Genomic DNA, 23541 nt, shown 5'->3' on the forward strand with positions numbered 1-23541 from the left:
ATGGGTATTGGGACAGCCTCTCTTCCCTATTGCTTGCTAAAAAGGCCAGTGGCCTGTCCTTACCTGCCCTGGCATCTTAAGCCTCCTGACTCAGACCTAGAGGTGGCAGCTGAGAGGTTACAGGAGCAATTAAAACATATGGTCTAACATTTGTGAAAGTGGTGGCCTCATTAGAGTGGCTAAGAGCACCGGCTTTGGAGTCAGATGGGGCTCGATCCCTTGCTCTGTCATGTGCCAGCCCTATTGCCTCAGACAAGTTTCTTAACCTCTTCAAACTTCAGTTTCTTCATCTATGGGGAAAAACGATGTGAGGAGTAAATCATGTGCTTAGCACGCACCTAGAGCTTCTGAAGCTGGAGCAATGTGGATCACTGCCATTGTCGTTGTTACGACTCTATCGTTATTTCTTCCCTCGGCCCCGTCATCTCCGAGCCTGTCGGACGCAGGGATGAGGCTCCCTGTCCACACTCACCGGTCTTCCAACAGCTCCTCATCTGCCTTCCCTCTTGGTCCTCGAAGGACTCCCTCCCGGACCACCCCTGTGGATTAGGCCTTTGTCTTTCCAGGCCCCCATCACTGGGTCTTCCAGTAACACTAATGTAAATATCAGTTTGTCAGCTTAGCTGTGAATCACTTCTTGGACTTATCATTTCCTGCCCCGTGTGCTTAGGTAACTCTTCCTGTGGCTTGTCATGCTCCTTCGAGAAGACCAGGAACCACATCTGAGGCATGTTTTCATTCATTGAACAAATATTGACTGGGCTCCCACTACGTTCTAGGAGTGGGAGACGGAGCGCGGAGCAGGTCAGACGAGCTGCAGCTCTGTGAAGCTTCCATTCAGTGGGGGAGACAGACAATGAGTCCATATCTGACTATGTCTGATATCGGTGCCCTCAGAACAAGGTGTGATGGTGAGGGGCTGGTGGCAGGGAGGGGACACCAGGTGTGTGTGTGGGGGGGGTGACATCTGAACTAAGATCTGAATGGTGAGAAGATTGCTAGACAGTGTTCCAGAGAAAGCACATTCTACCTGCAAAGGCCCACAAGGTTGGTCTGTTCTAGAGAGAGAGAGAAAACCAGTGTGTGTGGAGAGCAGAGAGCAGGGACGAGAGAAGAAGGCAGCGGTAGAAGCTGAAGTCAGAGCCCCACGTTGTGCCGTTGTGCCGGATGCTGCAGAAAGCAGCTTTGCTTTTGTTCTGAAGCACAGTGGGGAGCCACTGCAGGGTCACGATCTGAGGGTTGACTTTGTCTGTTTTGTGTTTCACACAGATCACTTTGGCGGGTCTGTGGCTTGCCTGGGGGACAGAGGAGAGCCGGGGAGGCAAGTAAGAGGGGCTTTTGCTGTAGCCCAGGGAGAAATGGTGGTGGCTTGATTGGGGTGGTAGCAGTGGACAGTAGAAGTGGACGGATTCTGGATTTTTCTGGAGGTAGAATTTACAGGACTTACGGATAGGTTGTAGACAGAATGAGAAATCACAGATGCGTTTGTACCAGGGAGGTGCCCCTTACGCAGCCGGGGAACACTAGGGTAGAAATGAGTTGGGGTGGAAGGGACTGGAGGTTTCTGTCTCGGACATTTTAAACCTGAGATTCATATCCAAGTAGGGATGACAGGTGGGCAGTTGAAAATACAAGTCTGGAACTCAGAAGGCAGGTTAGGGAGATGATCTGTTTGAATACGTAAAACAGAATATAGACGGAGCTGGACGAGATCTCCAAAGGACAGGGTGAAGAGACAGAAGGGAAGGGGTGGCAGTCTGTGCCCTCCTGCTTTGCACCTTTAGATGCCTGGCTGGCCAAGGAAGAAGAGCCACCACCGGAGACTGAGAAGGAATAGCCGATGAGGTTGGAAGGAACCAATGAGCAAGTGGTGTCCTGGGAGCCAAGAGATTGTCCCCAGAAACATCCCATGCTATCATCTGTCTGAGCACAGAGTAGGTGGTCTGTAAATACTTTCAGAAAGCACAAGCTCTGTGGCTGCTGGTTGATGTCTTTCCCTCCCCTGACACCTGTGGTTGAGTGACAGGTGTCACCTGGCCACTGGCTGCTGGCTCAGGAACCTAACAGCTTCCCACTATCTCTGACATCAAGCCTGATACCTCCACCTGGCTCAGAGGCCCCACCCCAGCCACCTGTCCTGGTTTCACACTCCGTGGCCTGTGACCCACAGCCCACACCCTTCCCTCCTGTGGGGCTCGCCCTATTCTATGCCGCCCACGTGGAATGACGCAAGCTCGTTCCTACTCCTCACCCCACTCTGCTGTGTCCCTTCCTAGAGTGCTCCCCCTCCCCTCCTGCCGCCTTTCCACACCTTGCCCCATTTCAAGATGCGGCTCCAGGCTCAGCCCCCCAGAGCCTCCGCACCAGCCTCATGTTGGCACTTCAGGCCCAGCCCCCTGTATTACTACTGGCCAGCTTCCTGAAGCCCATGGGACGCCCTCTGCCTCGCCCTCATGTCTAATCCGTCACCTGCCGGCGTCGGTCCTGCTGGGAAACACCTCTCAAATCCCATCCTTCTCTCCACCTCTGCCCCCGACGCTGGCCCCAGCAACCACCTGTTTTGCATCTGAGCCATCTCCCACCTCCAGTCCTGTCCCCACCCAGAGCCGGAGTGGGCTTATTCACGCCACCTCTGTGCTTAACACTGGCCAGTGGCATCCAGTCCCCTAAGATAAGATATCAAATCCTTCCCATGGTTTCCAAGGCCTCATGTGAGCCACCTTCCCAGACAGCTCTCACCTCCTCGCTCCTCACTCACTGTGGCCCCCACGCACGGGCTCAGTTCCTCGACATGCCAGCCTTTTCCACCTCCCAGGGTCTTGCGTGTGCTGTACCGACAGCCCACAGATAACTCCTGATTTTCCTCCAGGCTTTAGCCAAAAGGCTCCTTCGTCTAGGAGATCATCCCTGAGGCCCGCGCTATTCAGAATCTGTCATTGTCTTTCAAAGCAGACACCCTGTTCATTTCCTTCCTAATACTTATCACAGTTGATGGTTATAAATTGTTTTTATTTATTTAGTCTCCACAAGAGCAGGTAACACATTTATTCTGACACCCAGAACCTATAGCACAGTGCCTAGCATATAGGATTTGTTCTGATACCCAGAACCTACAGCACAGTGTCTAGCATTTAGGAGGGGCTCAAAAGTCTGTCATCAGTGTGCAAAGCTTTCCCTGACTTCTCCAGCCCACATCAACCTTTTTGCTTTCCAAGTTCACTTACAGTTAGTTCTTCCCAATCTATTTGTCCCGCAGCAAAAACAATAAGAACAGCAATAGCCACAATTTATTAAGGTTTATTATACTCTGGACTCTGCTAGTCACTATATATAAAAATGTTAACATATGTATGTAAATGTGTATATACAGTATATATATTAAAAAACCTTTACAATGATCCTATGAAATTAGGACCCCATTTTACAGATGAGGAAAATGAGTCCCAGAGAGGTCAGGGAATTGCCTACCACTGCCCGGCTAGTAAGTGCCAGAGCCAACATAGGAATCCAGGTCTCTCTAACCCCAAATCTCCTATTCTTTCCTCTATACATGTCTGTGTGGGTCTTATCTCTCCAACAAGTCTGTGAAATCTTGCTCTTGTTGTTGTTGTAAGCTTTTTTTTGGTAGCCTCTTTGGTTTGTGGGTGTTTTGTTGTTTTTTTTTCTATATCCTCCACCTCCATGCTGCAGGTGCTCCCTAAATACCTGCCATTTGTGAGGGTGTATCCGTCAGCAGGTGAGAGCCACACAGGACAAAAGATTCCATACTCCCACCAAAGTGGCCCCAAGATATGAGTTCCAGAGCTGGTTCTGAAAGAGGTAGAGTAGATGGCCATCCACAGATCCTGACTTATGGGTGCCCAAAGGCCTGCCTTCCCCAGATACCTCCCTCTCCAGGCCAGGCTGGCCCTGCCCTGTCCTCTTTTCCCTGCCTAGTGAAATTCCCACGATTAGAATTACTTACATATTAAGCAACAAAAGTTGGCCTGGCCTCTAGAAGCCTCTCCCACCTGCTCAGAGCAGATGAAGGGATTAGCAAGTTGTCCCGTGAATCTGGGATATGGCAGGATAGAGAGTCTCCAAGCTGATACAGAGCAGCTGGATTCTAGAGCAACCCCCTTGCCCAGTGTAGGAATCTCCTCTGTCCCTTCCAGGAAGGTACCGTTTGCATAACTCCAGGAATGGACGCTTATTACTTCCCAAGTGACCGAGTTCTTTCTTACACTGGGATCAAATCTCTCCCCACCCAGAATGGCCCTATTTGCACCATCAGATGTGACACAACATCAGTGTACTCCTTGTCTGTGCTTGCCAGCCCTTTTCATACCTGAAGTTATTACAGCTTCCAGAGTCTGCAGTTTCAAGCCCCTTCTGTCCTGGTCTCCAGTGTCTGCTTCAGGCAACTTTTCAATGAGCCGTGGCTTGGGACCCTGCCTTGCCCACCGAGTGGATGTTTTTCTGGGGAAAAGAGGAGAATCCAGATGGTGGACCATGGGCCGGCTTCTTGGTAGGAAGAGAGGGCCTCGCAGCACTTTCAGAAGAATTCCTTCCCTAAGTGGGTCTGCCTGACCCCATCCTGGAACAAGGCCTCCTGCTGCTCGCAGAGGATGGCCTTGAGAGAATACGCTGATGTTCTTTTTACAGAGCTGACATATATAAATATCTGGTATGGTGGCCTGGAACATGGTAGGCATGAAATAAATGTTAGTTTTCTTTCCCTGTCTCTAAAGACTTTTTTTTTTTTAACTTTATTTACAATATAATAATTTTGCTCTTTTTTAAAAGTTGCATTTTCTAACTATAAATAATATGTAATATATGTTCAGTACAGACATTAGAAATTTTTTAAAGTTTAATAAAATAAACATTCCCAATAATCTCATCAAGAGATAACTTCTTGAACCCTTAATATATTTCCTTCCAGTCTTTTTTCCTAGGCACATATATACATAGAAATCAATTTTGTTTGTATATATTTACATACACATTTTTACATACATAAAATTTACTTAAATATGTAAAATTAAGCTCACATTATAAAACTTGTCATTTCTACCTGACAGTAAATGATGATATTTTTCTCTGCCATTAGAAAAAAAGATTTTTTTATTTTTTAAAAAAAAAATTATTTTTTTAAATTATTTATTTATTTAATTATCTTGAGACAGAGTCTCACTCTTTCACCTGGGTAGAGTACAGTGGTATCATGGTAGCTCACTGCAACCTTAAACTCCTGGGCTCAAACGATCCTCCTGCCTCAGCCTCCTGAGTAGCTGGAACTACAGACGTGCACCACAATGCCTGGCTAATTTTTCTATTTTTAGTAGAGACAGGGTCTCGCTCTTGCTTAGGCTGGTCTCGAACTCCTGAACTCAAGTAATCCTCCCACCTCAGCCTCCCAGAGTGCTAGCGTTACAGGTGTGAGCCACTGCTCCTGGCTAGATAAAAGATTTTTTTAATGTCTACATAATATACCATCATATCATCTAGGCTGTTTTCAGTTTCTGATGCTATTAATATTACCCAAAAGCCTAGAAAACATGTCATTAATATCCAAATTACAATGATTCCTCTCTCCTCCTTGCCAAGTTGACAGAGAATACAAAATTTCCCTCTAAATACCCCAGAGAATTTCCAGAGCTGTAGTCCACTAGACAGTACCCTGTCACTTGTCTGCTGACCCTAGACTTCTCTACCAGAGCATCTCTGCTGATTTGCCCGGGCTAAGGAACGCACCTGCCTCGTCAGGATCAATCAGGGGAGTTCCAAGCAAAGCATCTGGTTGCACAGTAGCATTTGGTAAGGATACAGCTCTCTCAATCCACGTAGACAGGAAGGGGGCCAGTCCCCCCACATAGGTGCACAATAGCAAAGTGAGTAAGCATGAAGGAGTTCCAGCATTATTCCTGTGCCTTAGCTTCCAACAAGCTAAACCCTAATACTGAGTCCAGTACACCAGTCCAACCTTCCCTCATCCTTAGAGTGCGTTTCCTCTCCGGAACTCCTGTTGTCCTTCCTTGTCATCTGACCTCAGCAGGTCTCTTGGGGGTCTCTTTAGTTCACTAAGTACATTGCAATAACCTGAATCCTCCAGAAGAAGGAATCAGAGTCCCCAGGAGGCTTCTCTTTTCCTTTGCAAATTCATGGATGCAGCTAGATTTCCCAGGAAGAGTGTTGTCCGGCTCCCCTTGACAACATCCAAGGCCCAGAAGCCATGGATACATTGGGGATGGGGCAGGAGGGGGAATTGCCACCTCATCCAGCAACAACTTCCAAACCATAGCCCTTGTTAAAGCAAACAGACGAATAACAACAAAAATTAAAAAGTTACAAGAATAATGCTAAATCAAATGTCTTTGTGAATTTGTGCAGGAGTTTATGTACAATAAATTCCTAGAAATAGAATGACTGAGTCAAAGGCCATGCGAGTTTTACATAGTCAAAAGATTGCCAAATTGCCCTTTAAAAAATTTGTTTCAATTTACATCCCATCAACAATGTTTTGCTTACTCTTCCTGACACCCTCGCAGACACTGAGTCTTACCAACTTTCTATCTTTGCCAATCTGATAAATGAAAAATGGCATCTGTTATCACTTAAATGCTTTTAATGATTACTCATAATCTTTTATAGGCTTATTGTATATTCTATTGATTCTCAGATTTTGTTGAACTTTAGAATCAGAGAGCTTCTAAATATCCCAATGCCCAAGTCATACACCGTACCATTACATCAGGGTATCTGGGAGCCGGGCATCAATACTTTTTCAAAGATCTCCAGGTGATTCCAATGTGAAGCAAAGTTCAGGAACTGCAGACATAGACATTACTACCATCAATTGCCTGAATGTATCTTTTGTCAGTTTTTCTATTGAGTTGTTTGCTTTTTAGTATTTATTTGAAAGAGATTTTTGTTTACTGGGAAAATTAACCCTTCATCATAAGTTCAGCAAATATTTTTACAAATTAGTCTTTTATTTTTGTTTATGTGTTTTGACATATAGAAACTTAATATGTACATAGTCAGAATTATTCATTTGTTTTCCTTTATTGCATCTCAGTTTTGTATCTTACTCCCTTGTTAATACTGATAAAATAATAACCAGTTAGATTATGTTCACATCTGGAATTTATTTTAATATAAGGAATGAGATATAGATATAGCTTATTTTTTCCCCAAATGGCAAAATGGTTATTTTTTCAGAAAATGGCTATTTTGCAACATAACTTATCAAATAATTTGTCTTTTCCCTATTAAATTTGTAATGCCATTAGTTTCACATGTAAATTTCCTGTGTGCACTTGAATTTGTTTCTGGACTCTCTAGACTTTAAATGCTGTAGCTTTAAAATACATTTACTACATAGAATTTGTTTTCTCTCTTTAATTACATCTGTATTACAAATTCACTGAATATTTTTTTCATTTTTATTCTTCTGCATAAATTTTACAAATTCCTGGTTGAGTTCTCCAGTAACTTCTGGTTGGAAATTTGATTGGTTATTATACAAAATTTATAGATTGATTTAGGAAGAATTGATCATTTTGTTTTCCTATTCAAGAACGAGGTTTGTCTCCATTTTTCAAACTGTTTTATGTCTCCTTGGAGAGTTTTATAGCTTTCTACATAGTGTCTGTAAATTTCTTATTTATTTTTCTTCAGGTTTACTTAATTTTATTTTTCATTGCTATTGTGTATGGAATCTTGTTTTCTCTTGTGGCTGTGATTTTTATAGAAAAATTAATAATTTTTGCTTAGTTAATTTTTGTAATCAGCCATTCTTATTACATCCTAAATTCAAGTATGTATAGATATACTTGGTTCTGTTAGGAGATATTTGTACTATACCATTGATCAATTTGCTAATTTTTACCGCATGTCACACCGTTATCAAAAGTATTTTCCGTCCTAGCTCTCTGGGAGGCCGAGGTGGGCGGATCATTTGAGCTCAGGAGTTCGAGACCAGCTCTGAGCAAGAGCGAGACCCCACCTCTAAAAATAGAAAGAAATTATATGGACAGCTAAAAATATATATAGAAAAAATTAGCCGGGCATGGTGGTGCATGCCTGTAGTCCCAGCTACTCGGGAGGCTGAGACAGGAGGATCGCTTGAGCCCAGGAGTTTGAGGTTGCTGTGAGCTAGGCTGACGCCACGGCACTCACTCTAGCCTGGGCAACAGAGTGAGACTCTGTCTCAAAAAAAAAAAAAAAAAAGTATTTTCCGTATTGATACATTCTCTTTATATGATAGATCTCTTTCAAGATTGCATAGAATTCAATTGTGGAAATATGCCATAATTTATTAATATTTCTGCCAACATTGAGCATGTAGGTGATTTTCAATTCTTCACCATCAAAAGTTAATATTTTGAGCATGTAGCATTTTTTTCCTCAATGTGGGTTTCCAAGAGTGGAATTACTGGGGCATAAATGGTTTTGTAGCTTTAGATAACTGCTGCTACATATTTATAAGTATTGATGGTGGATAGATTCGACTATGGCAAAGGTGCCTAAGAGCCTTGAAGCAGAGGGATCAGTGAAGAGTCCCGAGAATATGGGTTAGAGAAAATAAAAGATCTTGGAAAGATGCCAAAGGTCACTAATAATCAGGAAAATGCATATTAAATGGGTATTTACCCATTAGATTGACAAAACTCAAAAAGTCAGAGAATAAATACCCACTTGGTATACCCCAATGAAAATATAGTGGTGACAGTGTAAATCAGTAAAAATTACTATGGCGAAAAACTCAGCAATATCTAGTAAAATTGATGATAATATACCTCATAACCCAGCAACTTATCCTTCCAGGGGTATATACACTAAAAAACAAGATGTATAAGAAAGTTCATGTTTGCATTGTTTGTATCATTCTTTCTTGTATTGAAGGTACATCATTCACTAAGGGAAAACACTGCCATTAAAATATTACATGTCATCCTTTTTTTAAAAAAGTATTCCTTATTTCAGAGATTTTTAAAATGGGAAATATGTGTGGTTTACAATTGATGAAATACAGTAATAACAAAATCTTAGAAACAGCTTAAGTGTCCATCATACAAAAACAGATAAATAAATTGAAGTATAGGCTGGACATAGTGGCTCACACCTGTAATCCTAGCACTTTGGGAGGCTGAGGTAGGAGGATCACTTGAGCCCAGGAGTTCCAGGCTGCAGTGAGTTATGATGATGCCACTGCACTCCAGCCTGGGCGACAGAGTGAAACCCTGTCTCAAAAAAAAATTTTTTTTAATTGTGATATAGCTCACAGCAATGAAAATGAATGAACCAGATCTGTACTTACCAATGTCGGTGAATGTTACAAACACAATGTTGAATGGAGAAAAACATGTTTATGGCAGAATGAGTATTCTTGATATGATATTGCTCATATAAGTTCTTAAAACATATACAATAACAAAATGTAGCTTAGGGATACATACATATGTAGAGAAAGAATAAAAAATGCCTGAGAATGATGGACATGAATTCAGGTTAGGGATTATCCCCAGGAAGAGAGACAGGGGAAGTGATTGGGTGAGGATCCACGGGGGTGCTTCGATTCTGTTACCTGTGTTATTTCTAAGCTGGGTAGTGGATTCACCGGTATTCATTTTATTATTCTCTGTACATTTTGTATATCATAAATATTGCTTAATATTTTAAAAAAGGAGAAATTTCAATGAGCAGATAAGCAGGGAAGCTATGCTTTTCTGGGAGGCTGTTTTGTTCGTTGGGGCAGGAAAGCAATCTCTTTGCTCCCGAGTTACCCACACCCCTCTTCCCTCCTCCCATCTTCTCGCTGGCCTCTCCCTGCCAGACACCTTTGGTTAAAAAGTCATCCTGAAACCCAAGTGTTGAGCTCACTTGTGAATTCTTATCCAGACTTGCACAGGACATGGTTTCCGTTTCCTACGGTTGGTCTGCCACCTGCATCTGCCTGTGCTCTACCTCCTGGGCCTGCCCCTCCTGTCTGCCTTGCCCCTCCCTCAACCCAGGCTTGCTGGCCTCTGGGAAAGGAAGGCTGCCTCTCTCACCCCAGCAGGGGAGCAGGAGTGAGTCTCCCCTCCCCAGGCTCTAAGGAGGAACAGTAACCAACTCTCTTTCTCCATCACAGTTTACCGGGTGTTGGAATTCAATGATTCAAGCGTGGGTTGGTCTTCCCATGACTGGGAGGGGCTTTCCTCTTGCTGGGGTGTCACAAGGCAGTAAAGTATGTGAGTGGTGGGTGGATATATGATAGTGTTCACTTCCAGAGTCAAGGACAAATGAGAGACCAGAGCAGATCCTTGAGGAATTGGGGGAGATAAGAGAAGGGACTTGGAAGACCTCGTACCCCGTCATCCCCAAAAGAGGGCTGCTGAAGGCAAAAGCACAGACATATGCCTCCGACCCTACATGTGCCCTGGAAGAGGATGTGCCCTAATTTAAAGGCATAAGGCACTCAGTTCAGGGAGAAGGCACCACCCCTGTCATCCTCCTCCTCCCCATCCCCTTCACAGAGCCCAGAGTAGAGACCTACCACAGATGTGGTGGCCAGGTGCAGCAGTCAGAACTCCTTCAGTCATGAGCAACAGAGTAACTAAAGCTGAATTCAAATAAGCTTAAGCAAATAAAAAGTGGCTTTATTGTCTCTCGTAACTAGGAAGTCCAAGGGGTATGTGGGCTTCAGGCATAGCTGGATCTAGCAGTCCAGATCATGTCCTTGGAACTTTCTCTTTTTCTCTCCATCTCTCTACTTTTAAGGCTGAGTCCTTCTACGTGGTGACAAAGATGGGCACCAGTAACTCAAAGCTTACCTCTTCTTCATAATCTAGAGAAAAGAGAATTCTCCCTACCCCCCCCCCACCCCCGCCTTTCTCAACACTCATATAATCCTTAAAAGGAAAAGGAGGAGGAGGAGGGGTAAGAGGAGTTCTAATTGTTCCTGAACCCATCACAGAGTCTAAGGGGACAGGAATGCTGACTGGCCAGACTAGTGGGGGCCCACCTTAGAGGAAGGAAGAAGATTCCCTGTGATGACAGCTCCGTGAGATCCCAAAGGAAAAGAGTGTTCTCTAAACAGAGGAAGGGGAGGGGGCCTGTGTCCACTATACCCCTAGGATCCCACACACAGACTCAAACAATCCTTAAGCTCAGAATTGGCCTAAATACTCAGAATTGTCACATATAGATTCTATTCATATTCTCCAAAATACAATCAGAAAACGATCAAATTATTTTGTCTCAAATAATTATAAAGCCTAGGAGTACCCCAGGTCTGACATCCCCCAGGTATGTCTCTGCTTCCGAAAACACTTTCCAGGAAAAGTAGAAACAGGATATCCAATCATCCTAGTTTGCCTGGAACTTTCCAGTTTTGCACTCTTTAGTCCTGGGCAAACTGGGATGGTTATCACCGTCAAACTGAATCTTTGGTTATTGTTTGCATTAAAGAGTTGCTGAGGGCTACGGGCCAGGTACAACAGGGGGTCAGGTCTGCACTCTTTGAGCCCAGGGTCCTTCCCGATGAATTTTCTACATCACCAGAAAGAGACCAGAAGCCTCACCGCCTGCACTCCTATCCCACTCCATGCCTACAAACACACATGCAGACAGACACAGTGGTAGGGAGAAGTGACATGTCGTTTGCACCTTGGCAGGGATCCCTGCAGAGCCACCAGCTCCCATGCCCCCCAGGGCCCACCCACTCTGACCAGGGCCGAGCAGCAGGAGGCTGCTTTCCCTGGCCACCCCGAGGCAGCCGGGGGAAGGCTCCAGGCAGTGGCTCTGGTCCCTCTCCTGCTCCTCCTTGCAGACCCACGGCCCCCGCTGAGCTGGGTTTACCAGCATCTTCAACCCGGACTGCAGAGTCAGCCCAAGGGCCGCCCCTCCGCCCCACCCTCCCTGTTGCCCTTTGTCCCAGTGCCTCCTCTGGGCGCCTCTGGGCGCCTCTGGGCATCTCGCCTTGGCAGGCCTGGCCCTTAGCTCACTGCGCTGACCCTGGAGCCCCCAGTCCCCAGCCAGTCAGAGAAGAGGCTGGGCAGGGCAGGGAGGGGCTGGCAGCCTGGGGGAGAGGCCCCTCCTGGAAGTCCTCGCCTTGTCCCAAGAGCCAGCTCAACCACTCCTCCATTTCCTCAGTGCAAATTCTTTAATTTGAACCTTAAAAACAACTAAATATCACTAAAAAAAATCCTGAGGGTATTTTGCCTGGACCAGCTACAAGGCTTACACTCATCCCAAGTTCATGGGGCAAGCAGGGCTGAGGCTCACTGGGACAGTTTGGGTCTTTAGGGTCACACTGCAGGCCCCACAGGGGGACTTGCATCTAGTTTGGTGCAACAGGAGCTTATTCTCCACTGAGGGCCCTTCTTCCTCCCAAAGGCCACAGAGGAGAGCACATGAGCATCGCTCTCCCAAGGACTTACACACAATGCACACACACAACACTCACTCACTCAGACACATACTCACACGACACTCTGACACATGCATACAACACACACTCAGACACACACACTCACACACTCACTCAGACACATACACGACACTCAGACACACACACACAACACACTCAGACACACACACTCACACACTCACTCAGACACATACACGACACTCAGACACACACACACAACACACTCAGACACACACACTCACACACTCACTCAGACACATACACGACACTCAGACACACACACACAACACACTCAGACACACACACTCACACACTCACTCAGACACATACACGACACTCAGACACACACACACAACACACACTCAGACACACACACTCACACACTCACTCAGACACATACACGACACTCAGACACACACTCACACACTCAGACACATACACGACACTCAGACACACACACACAACACACTCAGACACAACACACTCGGACACACACTGACACAACACTCAGACACACACAACACACTCATACACACACTCACACAACACACTCGGACACACACACAACACACTCAGACACACACACAACACAGACACACACACTCAACACAACACTCAGACACACTCACACAATACAACACAAACTCAGACACACACAACACTCAGACACACACACTCACACAACATAACACACTCAGTCACATACAACACAACACTCACTCAGACACACACACACACACACAGAGGGCGGCAGTTGGGGAGTTGCCAGCCTGTCCTACTGAGGACAGCCCACAAGCACTGTTTTCATATACCCGAAATGCCCTCCCCATAAGGCCTGAGCCCCTCACTGAACATCAGCCCATTTTTGGTTACTTTTTGCTCTTTGCTGACCATGTTCCTCCTTTCTGACATCAAACACACTGTGTCTAATCTGGTGTCTTTGTCATGTCTATGCAGAGGGACCCCACAAATCCCACATCTTACTCTCATTCTGCACTGATGCCCACGCATGGGGTGGCCTCGCTGAGCAGCAAGGGACAAGCCAGACCCCAGCAGTCAACCACAGGAACAGACTCCGAGGCCACCTGGTTTGATGGTCGGAGCCATGGCTGAGTCTCAGACTCAGCTGAGATGACGAAAGCACACAGAAGCCAAGACCCATTCCTGGGAGTTCGGACTGGCCCAGCCCAACCTGTCATTTTGCAGATAGGATTTGTTTCGTATCACACAGCAGAGCTGGCACTGGAGCCCACGACTCCCGGCCCCGAGCCCAGCGTCTGCCCGCCCTCCACTCTGCCTTTCTAGGCACGCACAGGGCCGGAAGCCAGTAGGGAGCCAGGGCATTCCTGAGCTGTGCTGTCCCTGTCCAATCCACAACTTGATATGAAGGGTCTCCTGCTTCGGGGCCCTCCCAGGCCTGACACCACCCCGTCCCCAAGCCCTTTACCCTGGGAGATGGGGAGGGGCTGTCAGGGACTTGAACCAAATAGAACCAGTGGGCAATTAGTTTCCTCTGCCGAAACTTGGCTGGAACCAAATTCAGTCAGAAGACAGAGCACCAGTGAATGGGGTAGACTAGGACCATCTGACATAATTCTTAAAACAATGAGACTAGGACAAACCCAGCCCTGCCAAATACCCCAGAGCTGAATTGCTGGAAGACCTCCCAACCCCCTCTCCCTGTGAAGTCTGGGGTCTCCCAGAGGTGGCCTGGCCAAGAAGCTGATGTCAAAAGGCTTGGCAGAGTTTGGTGGGGGTTGCTTGGTCAGCCGGTCTGGGACCAAGCGAAAGTGAGGGCTACCTGTCACAGCTACCCCTCTGTGGGAGAGCCCAGGGGCTTGGCAGGAGAGGCCTGGGGCTGGAGAGGGCAGAAGGGAAGCTGACAGGAGACAGAGGAGGACGTGGCGGGGGAGGAGAGGAAAATGAGAGAGAGGAGGGAAAATGGGAAAGTGCCCAGGAGAGGAGGCTCTGCCCAGGGGCGAGGCTTGGCAGGGGAGCCCCAGTCTGGCCATTGCTCCAGAGAAAAATCAGACCCAGCTGGCCGGCCGTATTTAGCCAAAGGAAATGAAAACTTATATTTACACAAAAAGCAGTTCGCAAACATTTATAGCAGATTTATTCGTAATTGTTAAACATTGGAAACAACTTTGCCCTTCATCTGATGAATGGATAATGCAATTGTAATATTTTTATAATGGAATACTACACAGCAACAAAAAAGGATGAACTCTTGACACACACAACCCAGATGAATTTCAAAAACCTTGTGCTAAACCAAAGAGGCCATCTGTAAAAGAGCAAACACCGTATGATTCCATTTATGTGAAACTCTAGAAAAGACATCTAATCTGCAGCAGCAGGAAGCAGATGAGTGGTCACCGGGGCTGAAGGTGGAGAGGGAAGGATTGCCGGCACAAAGCCCTGGGGCAGCTCAGCACAGATAGAGCAGCTCCCAGCCTGCCTGGCAGGGCATGGCCAGGGGCAACGTGCAGAAGTGAGTGCAGCCTGCAGCCTGCAGCCTGGCCTCCTACCGCCTCCCTCTGTCACTCACAGCCCCTGATCCAGATTCCTCATCCTCCTCGGAGGACAGACATGCAGATTTATCTTTCCCGAATCCCATCTCCTTGGGTCCCAGAGGACAGCTACAGAATCTAAAGCCAAGCCTGCCCTGCACGGGAGCCTACCGTGTATTTGGAGAGGACTCAACCCAGGGGCCGTTCCTCGAGGGTGCAGAGGGAGAGGCATTGATCAGGGCCTTTTGCAGGCCACAGCTTGCCCCAAGGAGCCACACTGGCTGATGACAGAGCCACACCTGCATTCCAGCTCACCCTAACCACACAGTGCTGGTGGCCACCTGTTCTTCCCATAGGAGCAGGATTTGCTCTCTTTCTTAAACACTCTCTGCTCCAGAACCTTCCATGAGTCACCATTACCAGCTGAAGAAAGATCATGATTCTTCCACTTGCAATCCACGAATCTCCTTAATCTCCTTTCCAAGCCTCTATACCTTTGCTCGTGCTGCCTCACCTGACAGAAATGCTCTTCCCCTCCTCTTCATTTGTCCAGACCATACCCTTCCTTCAAGGGCAAGTTCAAATTCTTTTTCCTCCAGGAAGCCTCTTCTGACCTTCCCAGCCCTGAGTGGCCACGCTTTCTGAGCAGTTTATTTTTACACCTCTTCCCTATGTGACATGATCACCCTGAGGCCATTTGTGTCACCTTCGTGTCTCACCTAACTTAGGTTGTGAGATCCTTGGGGCTGGGATGACACCTTGTCCCTGATGTTACGGTACTAAGGATCACACCACTTACAGTGAATCCATCACTAGGGATCACTATGTGCCAGCCATGTGCTACGTCCTTTATCTCATTTCGTCTTGGCAACTATCCTGAGGCAGGAACCATTATACTTCCCTTTTTACACACTGAGAAACTCAGGCTCAGAGGGATAAGCTTACCCAAGTCCATGCAGCTGATGTGTAACAGAACCAGGGTACAAACCCAGGTCTATTAAACTTCAAAGTCTAGAACTTGAACCACTATACCATGCTCAATCAGACCTGAGACAATGACAATGTCATCCTCACCAAGGTGACTTGTGACAAGGAGTAAACTCAGAATGCAAAAGCCTCTTGGAAGTCTTGCTGTGTGAACAAGAGAGTTGGGAGCAGGAAAATAAGGCCTGCCATCTAGTTGAATCCAGAGGCCACAAGTTTTAATAGCAGGAACTCTGTTCGTGACATTGAGAAATGGTGGGTTGTGGACCCAAGTGCTTTGAGAATGAACAACACTGAGTTCACCCGTAACATTTTGTTATAAAGATAAAGAAGAAAGGCAGAAAATATTCCTGAGCCAGATGCATTGATGACACTGAGAATATTAACATTACCTACATTGGGCTGAAGGCCCTGTGTTGTCATATTTATACTTACTTTGTGTCTCCTGTATCATGTCCTCATGAAATAGAGTCATGTCTAGTTTGTTGGCCAAAAGTCCTGAGATATCTCAACACGTTAACTTCAGTTGTTATTTTAAATCTCCTATCACCCAGAAGACTATAATACTTGTTTTACTACATATTGTGAAAATTGTATTTACTCATCGTATGTTTGTTTTAGGAAATTGAATTTTATTTACCAAGGAATGTAGGAACATAGAAGAAGCCCTTAAAAATCACAGTGCAGAATCTGTTTTCCAGGACAGTAGCTTTCTACGTGGTATCTGTGCATCTCCCAAGAGGCAGGGTGTTAAATCCACAAGCTCCAGGCCAGACTGACTAGTGTCACAGCTCTGTCAACTACCACCGTGACCTTGAGCAAGGTACTTATCCTATGTCTCAATTCTTCTTTTTTAAAATGAGATAACAATAGTATCTACTTCACAGGCAATATAAAATATTTAGACCAGTCCCTGCCACTTCGTCAACCTTCAATAAATGTGAGGCCTTAGTTCTTGTTGACATCTGTGTGACGTCCCAGTGTGTGAATATGCCGTAACTAATCTAACTATCCCCTTACTGATGGGAGTTAAGTGTTTCCAGTTGATGAACAAGACAAGCAATGTCCATGCCCTGAAAAGGGTTATGGTCTGGTGGAAAAAGGCAAAAAGAATAAGAAAACAAGGTCATCCAAGATGTGATACGTTAAATTACTAACCAGAGCAACACAGAGGCAAGTAGGAGGGCGAGAGGCGCCCATGTTCCGGGCCATTGCCAGGAAGGGGCTGCTGGGGAAAACGACATCTGAGCAGAGCTGTGACCGACCAGACGGAGCCAGCTGTGCACAGAGTGGGGGCCAAGGACTTCAGGCAAGGGAGCAGTCGTGCAAAACCCCGGACATTGGGGAAGAACTTGGCTCAATCGGGGCATGGAGGGCCAGTGCAGCTGGATCTTGGGTGTGAAGCAGTGGAATGAACGAGAGCAGCCGGACCCCACGGGACCTTGCAGAGCCATGGCAGAGGTCGGAGCCACCAGAAGCCATGGCCAGGTTTTAATCAGGGCAGTCATATAATCTAGCTTATGTTTTTAGGACATCACTCTTACTATTCTGTAATGGCTCATAGACACGCAAGAGTGGAAGCAGGGAGACCCGTCAGGCGAATGCAGGAGTTGGGATGAGCGGTAACAATGGCTTGGACCAGAGCAGTGGCAGAAACAACTGGAAAAAAGCTGGAGGAAAAATATCTCCCTTCAGGTTCAGGGAGCTGAGTCAGTCCATCATTGGTCCCTGGAGGTCCCCGGGAGGCTGTCTTGATGGGTTGCTATTTCCCTATACCCACAACCTTCCCCACTCCCTCCCCGCAGAAAGGCAACCATCTTATTGTGCTCAATACGTATTTTATTTGAATATATTACACAACCATACTTTAACTTTTGGAGACGTGTTTGAGATCTATACCACTATTTCCTAAAAACACTGCATTTTCCAGATCCATTCATGTTACTACATGTACATCTAATTCGCTGCTTTGAACTACTGTGTCGTACTCCAGGTTGTGCATCCTTCACATCTTCCCGTTCACTCTCCCAGTGAGGGACACAGGTTTGCTTCTAAATGTCTAATGCCATAAGTGATGTGGGGCGAATGCCCTCCTGCACACCTTTCCATACCCGAACCAGAATCACTGTATGAACATTCTCACTTTGACTAAGTGGTGACAGATTGCCCTCAGTGACTGTATCAGTCTCCTCTTCCACAGCGGAGCATGATGGTGCCTCTGCCCCCACATCCTCACCAACACTTGTCATTGTTTGACTTTCTCATTGTTTTCCAATTTAGTAGCTGTAGTGAAATCTCATTGATGTTTTAATTTACATTTCTGATTAATTCACATTTCCTTGGTTTTTCCCTGTGTTGATACCTTTTATAGCCTGCCCTTTTACATGACATTAGTGGGGATGCTGTCTTCTTTTACTCTACATAGTAAATCACTTTGCCGTGTCGCCTGTTAAATAGTTTGTTCTTTTCCTAGTGATTTGTCATGCCGGTTTTGTCACACATTGAGCTCCCTTGAGCAGCAGGGGTCTGCCTCTGATCCCCGAGTTTTGTTCCCGTTGGTCCTACTCTTGTGCCAACAGCACTGCTTGCATCGGTAGGGCTTTGGAATTTGTCTCAGTACCTGGTAAGACAAGACCCTCTTCTTTACCATTATGTTTTAAAGCTGATTTTGTTACCCAGAGTTATTTATGAAGAGGAGGAAATTTGAGATACATTTTAGAGATAGAACCATGCTTATGGCATCTTTTGCTTCACTGAAGTTTTAAATTTCTATGTAGTCAAATCTGGCAATGTTTCCCATATCGGCTTCTAGGTTTTGTGCCTTGTTTAGGAAGATCCTCTTCTCCCCAGTATTATATAAATATACTCTAATATTTCATTTCAAATCATTTGTAGCTTCATTTTAATGGTTAGGTATTTAATCTATGTGGAATTTATTTTTGTGTTGTCATGAAGTCAGGGTCTAACTCCATTTTTTGCAAATGGTAAGTAGTTTTTCCAGTAATGAATAGTCCATCCTTTTACCACGGATTTGAAATACTTCCTATATTGTATACTAAGATGCCACGTATGCACGGGGCTGCTCCTGGGCTCTACTTGGTTTAAGACAGTATGGGAATTCAGAGTTTGTTGGCAAAGAACGGGAAAGCGTAAGGTGCATTTGAGCAGGAGACGGAGAGGTTGAAGGGGGTGGTCACAAAGCTCACTGGCCGCAAGAGGCAGACAGATGCTGCTGACGGGTGGAAGGAAGGGACAGGCACCTGAGGCCTCTGGAAGGAGCACAGGTGAGGAACCATCCTGGCTGGGTCAGCGGCAGGGGAGCGGTGTCAGCTGAGCTGTGGAGAGAAACGTCCTTTTCTGGTTACCTGAGGCCAAGCAGCTGCTGGCAGAGGCAGCGCCTGGTCACCCCATCGACGGGGCCACAGCTGGGGTCAGAGGCCTCTGCAGAAGCAGCAGCAAGGCTGGGGCGGAGCAGGCTGGGGGTCTCTGAGGAGAACCTGAGGCTCTCTCCTCAGCGGGGAGGAGGGGGTGCTGGGTGGAAAGGAGCTCAATGCCCCCATCTTTTTGCAGAGACAGCTTCACAATTTCCACATAGAAGAGACTGGGGTGGGGAGACCTAGGGACTTGACAGTGGAGAGCAACCGTCAGCTCCCATCGTGTGGGATAAGAGGGGTTTTCAGCCCCCTCACTCTGGTGGGGATGTTGCTCTTTGCCTGACTCACCTCCCCAGCCCTCCTGCCCCACTCAGAGTCCACCCTGGACAATTTACCCCTTCAATTCAGCCCCCTCTTCTCCCCTCCCTGGATGATAAATTCTTTGCTGTTTCCTTCCAGACCCATCCTGCTCCGTCAGCACAGAGGTGGGCACACAGCACGTGGTCAGGAAATGCTTACTAGTAGATTGGTGCATTTAGTTCAAGGTCGCACTGGCTCCCACCTGGGTCCGAGGCACCACGGAGGGTGCGTGCAGAGGAAGAAACTTCCACCCGACCTCCCGTAGCCTCCTATTCAATTTGATTTTGTTCAACTAAAGTGAGTAAGTGGAGGCCCTGCTCTGGAAAGTGGATGGACAGTGAGGAGATACAAGGGCTGGAGACCTAGATTTTCCATGCACTGCCGAGAATAGATTGGGGTGGAGGAGAGGGTTATGGCTGGGCTGTGGTGAGAAGAGGACCAAATACCAGGCCTTGAGGAATGCCCTGTGTCCTGGGCTTGCCCTGGGCCTATGTGGTTGGGAAGGGTGGGGAATTGAGGGAACGGGGAGACAGGTGGGACCCCATGACTTTCAGGACAGTGCAGTGTTGGGGGTTGGGTTGCCACAGCAGTTTCTGAAGTTAGCTCATACTGTTCAGGCCTCCAGCCCTCCCTTCATTTCCTAACTTCCTACCCTATTTCTCCCGTCTAGATGGTTCTCACCTCACCTCCTAATGGATCCCCTGCTTCAACGTCAATCACCCTTACTTTCTTAAAGTTTAGCTTTGATCATGTCATTCCCTTGCTCAAAAACCATCAATGGCTCCCCACTGAATAAGTCCACATTTAAAGCACAGCCTTTTATGGCCATGATTATTGGGCCCTAATCTATCTTCCCAGATTTGTTCCTTCACAAAACCTCCCTTCTCTCTGCCCAACTTCTAAAGCCCTGTGTCGCACTTTCTGTCCCCAATATCTCCTCCCAGCTCACTGTTTGGCCACCAGACCACTTGCACACCTAAGCGTGCCGTGCTTTCAGGCCTCCCTGCCCTCGTTCATGCCGCTCCTTCCTCCGAAGCAGCCGTTCCTTAGCCAAGCCTTAGCTGGTGAAGTCCTGTCCATCCTCTCGTGACCAATCCAGATGCCACCCCTCCATGAAGACTTTTTGGATCCACGCTTTCCTCCCCAGCTGGAATCCACTTTCCATCTTCTGTGTTCCCTAGCCAGTTCTCAGTTGTGTGACAGATCTGCACAAATATGAAGGATTTATATTGACCCTTCTAGATGCCCCTTGCCGCCACAGGAGACGTGGACCTCTGAGCCTCTCAGGGCTTGGATGCATTTTGGCCCCAGCCAGACTGTCAGCAAATTCAGGCTTGGTATGTCTTCTCTTAGTAGGATGTATATGGTAGGTACTTACTAGTTGCATGAACTAAGTTGAACTGTGGAGTCTGCTGAGGGGTGTGGGTGCTCAGTCCATGTCCTTGGCAGTGGGGTAGAAGGCAAGGAAGCTGGGAGGGCCCCAGGCTAAGGCCCTCCTCCCCTCAGAGGGCCAGGCACGTGAAGAGGTCGCAGATCCCACCAAGCGGGATCCATCCCTGCATTTGGGCCCAGTCTGCCCTGTGTTCCTATCTCACCCTCAGTTCTATAAAATTACTTCTATCTGTGGTCCAGAAAAGCCGGTTGTGAGGCCCCAGGCAATAGCTCAGGCAGGAAACTCCCAACATACAGAGTCGGGCAGCCGAGCAGGCAGAAAGCTGCCTTGTCAGGCCCCCGAGTGAGCCAGCCACCAGCCCAGAGATAGGAATCATCTGGGTGGGGCAGATACATCCTCCAAACTGCCCTGGGACCAGGCAGGGGCTGGGCACACCCTCTCTCCACCTAGCCTCCCAGGAGGGTGGGCAGGGGCTGTTGCCCTTAACCATCTACTCACCAAGGATTCGGGCAATTATTTTTTTTCTTCACCCTTTAACTTTGGGGTCCCTGACCATAGTCCCTGCCTCCTGTGAAGCCTCTGACTGCAGCTCCTGGGATGCCGAGCCGTGGGAGGGCTCCATCCCCCCAGAGGGGTATCTATGAGTCATGACCTCCATAAGCTGAAGAGATAGGGTTTCCCAAATCATGGCTGGGCTCATCCTATAGTTGTGTGGGTCCAGCATCCTTCCCACCCACTGTGCCCTTGGGTGGCCTGGTCATTCTGAGTGGCTGGGGGCTGCAGGCTGCTGACCCCAAGGGCCAGAGCCCCTGCTGGCCCCTGCATTTCCAAGATCTGAAGACCTCTGGTTCCCTGATACTAAGAGACTAGACCCGGGTACCTGTATCTGCCTACCCACCTTAACCACTCCCAGGACAATCCCAGCCACTGCCAAGAGGTGGCCAGGAGGGCGGAGCTCTGAGTCAGAGCATAAATTCCTGATCTTGCCACCCAGCTGGAGAGCTGCCGCCATGCTCCAGAGGCAGATGCCCGCCTGGGTCTCCCACTGCCTGCCAGACCCATGCCAAGCAGAAGACAGCAGGCCCTCGGCCACCTGTGCCTTGAAGGTGAGGGAGCAGTGCTGGGCGGCTGGGGCCAGAGGCTGAGGGCCAGGGAGGCATGGCCAAAAGGCATGGGGCAGGGGTGGGGAGCCGAGGGCAGGAGACAGGCTCAGGGAGGGCCGGTGGGCATTGCACACTCCAGAGACCGTGGCTTGGGCAGCCTCTATGTAGCACCTGGCGGAAGTGGTTTAGCCCAGTGGGGCCAGGGCTCCTGGGCGAGTGACCCGGCTAAGAGTAGCCTCAAGCTTCACAAGGCACATGCAGTGGCTCAGGGTCATCCTGGGGCCAGGCAGGCACCCAGGGCAGACAATGTTCAGTACGGCTAGGGGATCCACATTTGGCCAGTCCTGAGTGGCAAGCAGGCATTAGCCCTGTAAATATCCTGAACTCCTATGCCGTGTGAGCATGTGGTGTGCTATGTGGTGAGAATTGGTGGCACTGCCAATCTGTCACCAGCAGCCTCAAAGCCACCCACCTGGGTTTACAGTCAAGGCTGAAGCAGTTGGGAGCTGAGGGCTCCAGGAGTTCCATACAAGCTGCGCCTGACCCTCTCAAGCCCTGGAGGGTCCCTGTCATTCAATGCTGGCACTTCTTGCCCTGACCACTCACCTAGTCTAGGTGATAAAAATGAAAACAGCTATAGTGGCTCCTCCCGGGTGATTCCTGGTCTGGGATGTTGCTCAGACTGACTGAGACATGTTCTAGGGTCCCATAATGTCCCCATCCCAGTGGTCTCCCCTCGGGAAGGGCCACACATCCTGGAAGAGGGCACCAGGCTGGGCTAAGCTCTGGCACAGGTGTTGCAAGGAGCCAAGTGCTACACCCAGCTCTCCAGGGAGGAGGAAGTGGCATCACCTGCTGGGCCTGCCCGGAGAAGCCCTGGGGAGCAGAGTTCCTGCAGACTCCCCGGGATCTGCCTTCCTCTCTCTCCAGCACCCTAGACCTCGTGTGAGGGTTTGGTGAGGGCATGGCCACCCCAGGGGTGGGGATCAGACCCACCGCCTCTGAAACGTGGTTGTCAGACCCTCCCCCAGCCCCACTTCTGCCCAGGAGACTGGCCCCGGAGCCTTCTGGAACTGAATATTCTTTTGACTGATTTGTGGTAACACCTAGACTCTTGGAGTATAGGGAGAGCCCCGACTTGGAAGCTGAGGGGTTTCCTCCTGCCTCTGCTACCAACTTGCCTAGTGCATGAGCTGGAGCAGGCTGCCAGCTGGTGTTGTCAATTCGGTGAGAGCCGCCTCCAGGTGGATGGCGTGCACCAGCCCTGGAGTCAGGCAGTCGGGAGACCAGCACCGAGTCCTGTCTCTGCCGCTTCTGGACTGCCTGAGCCTGGAAGAGATGCAATCTCTCTAAACTCAGACTTCTCTATAAAGCGGGGATAATAATGCCTTCCTCCGCGGTGGTTGGAAGGTCAGAT

At 48.0% G+C, this 23541-nt stretch overlaps 1 protein-coding gene across 2 annotated transcripts in view; it reads left to right on the forward strand.

Moving 5' to 3' along the window:
* The window catches only part of PLA2G4E (phospholipase A2 group IVE), a 57870-nt gene that overhangs the window by 1520 nt on the left and 32809 nt on the right, over positions 1 to 23541 (forward strand). The window contains exon 1 of one of the 2 annotated variants that reach the window (XM_069484472.1): positions 22032 to 22127. The exons of the other annotated variant lie outside the window; for it this stretch is intronic. Coding sequence (XP_069340573.1) covers positions 22032 to 22127 — 96 coding nt within the window. Of the gene's footprint in view, positions 1 to 22031; positions 22128 to 23541 lie in introns of those variants that run through there. 2 annotated transcript variants of the gene reach the window in all.

Source organism: Eulemur rufifrons, chromosome 2 (assembly GCF_041146395.1).
Source record: "Eulemur rufifrons isolate Redbay chromosome 2, OSU_ERuf_1, whole genome shotgun sequence".
In the NCBI taxonomy this organism is placed as follows: domain Eukaryota; kingdom Metazoa; phylum Chordata; class Mammalia; order Primates; family Lemuridae; genus Eulemur; species Eulemur rufifrons.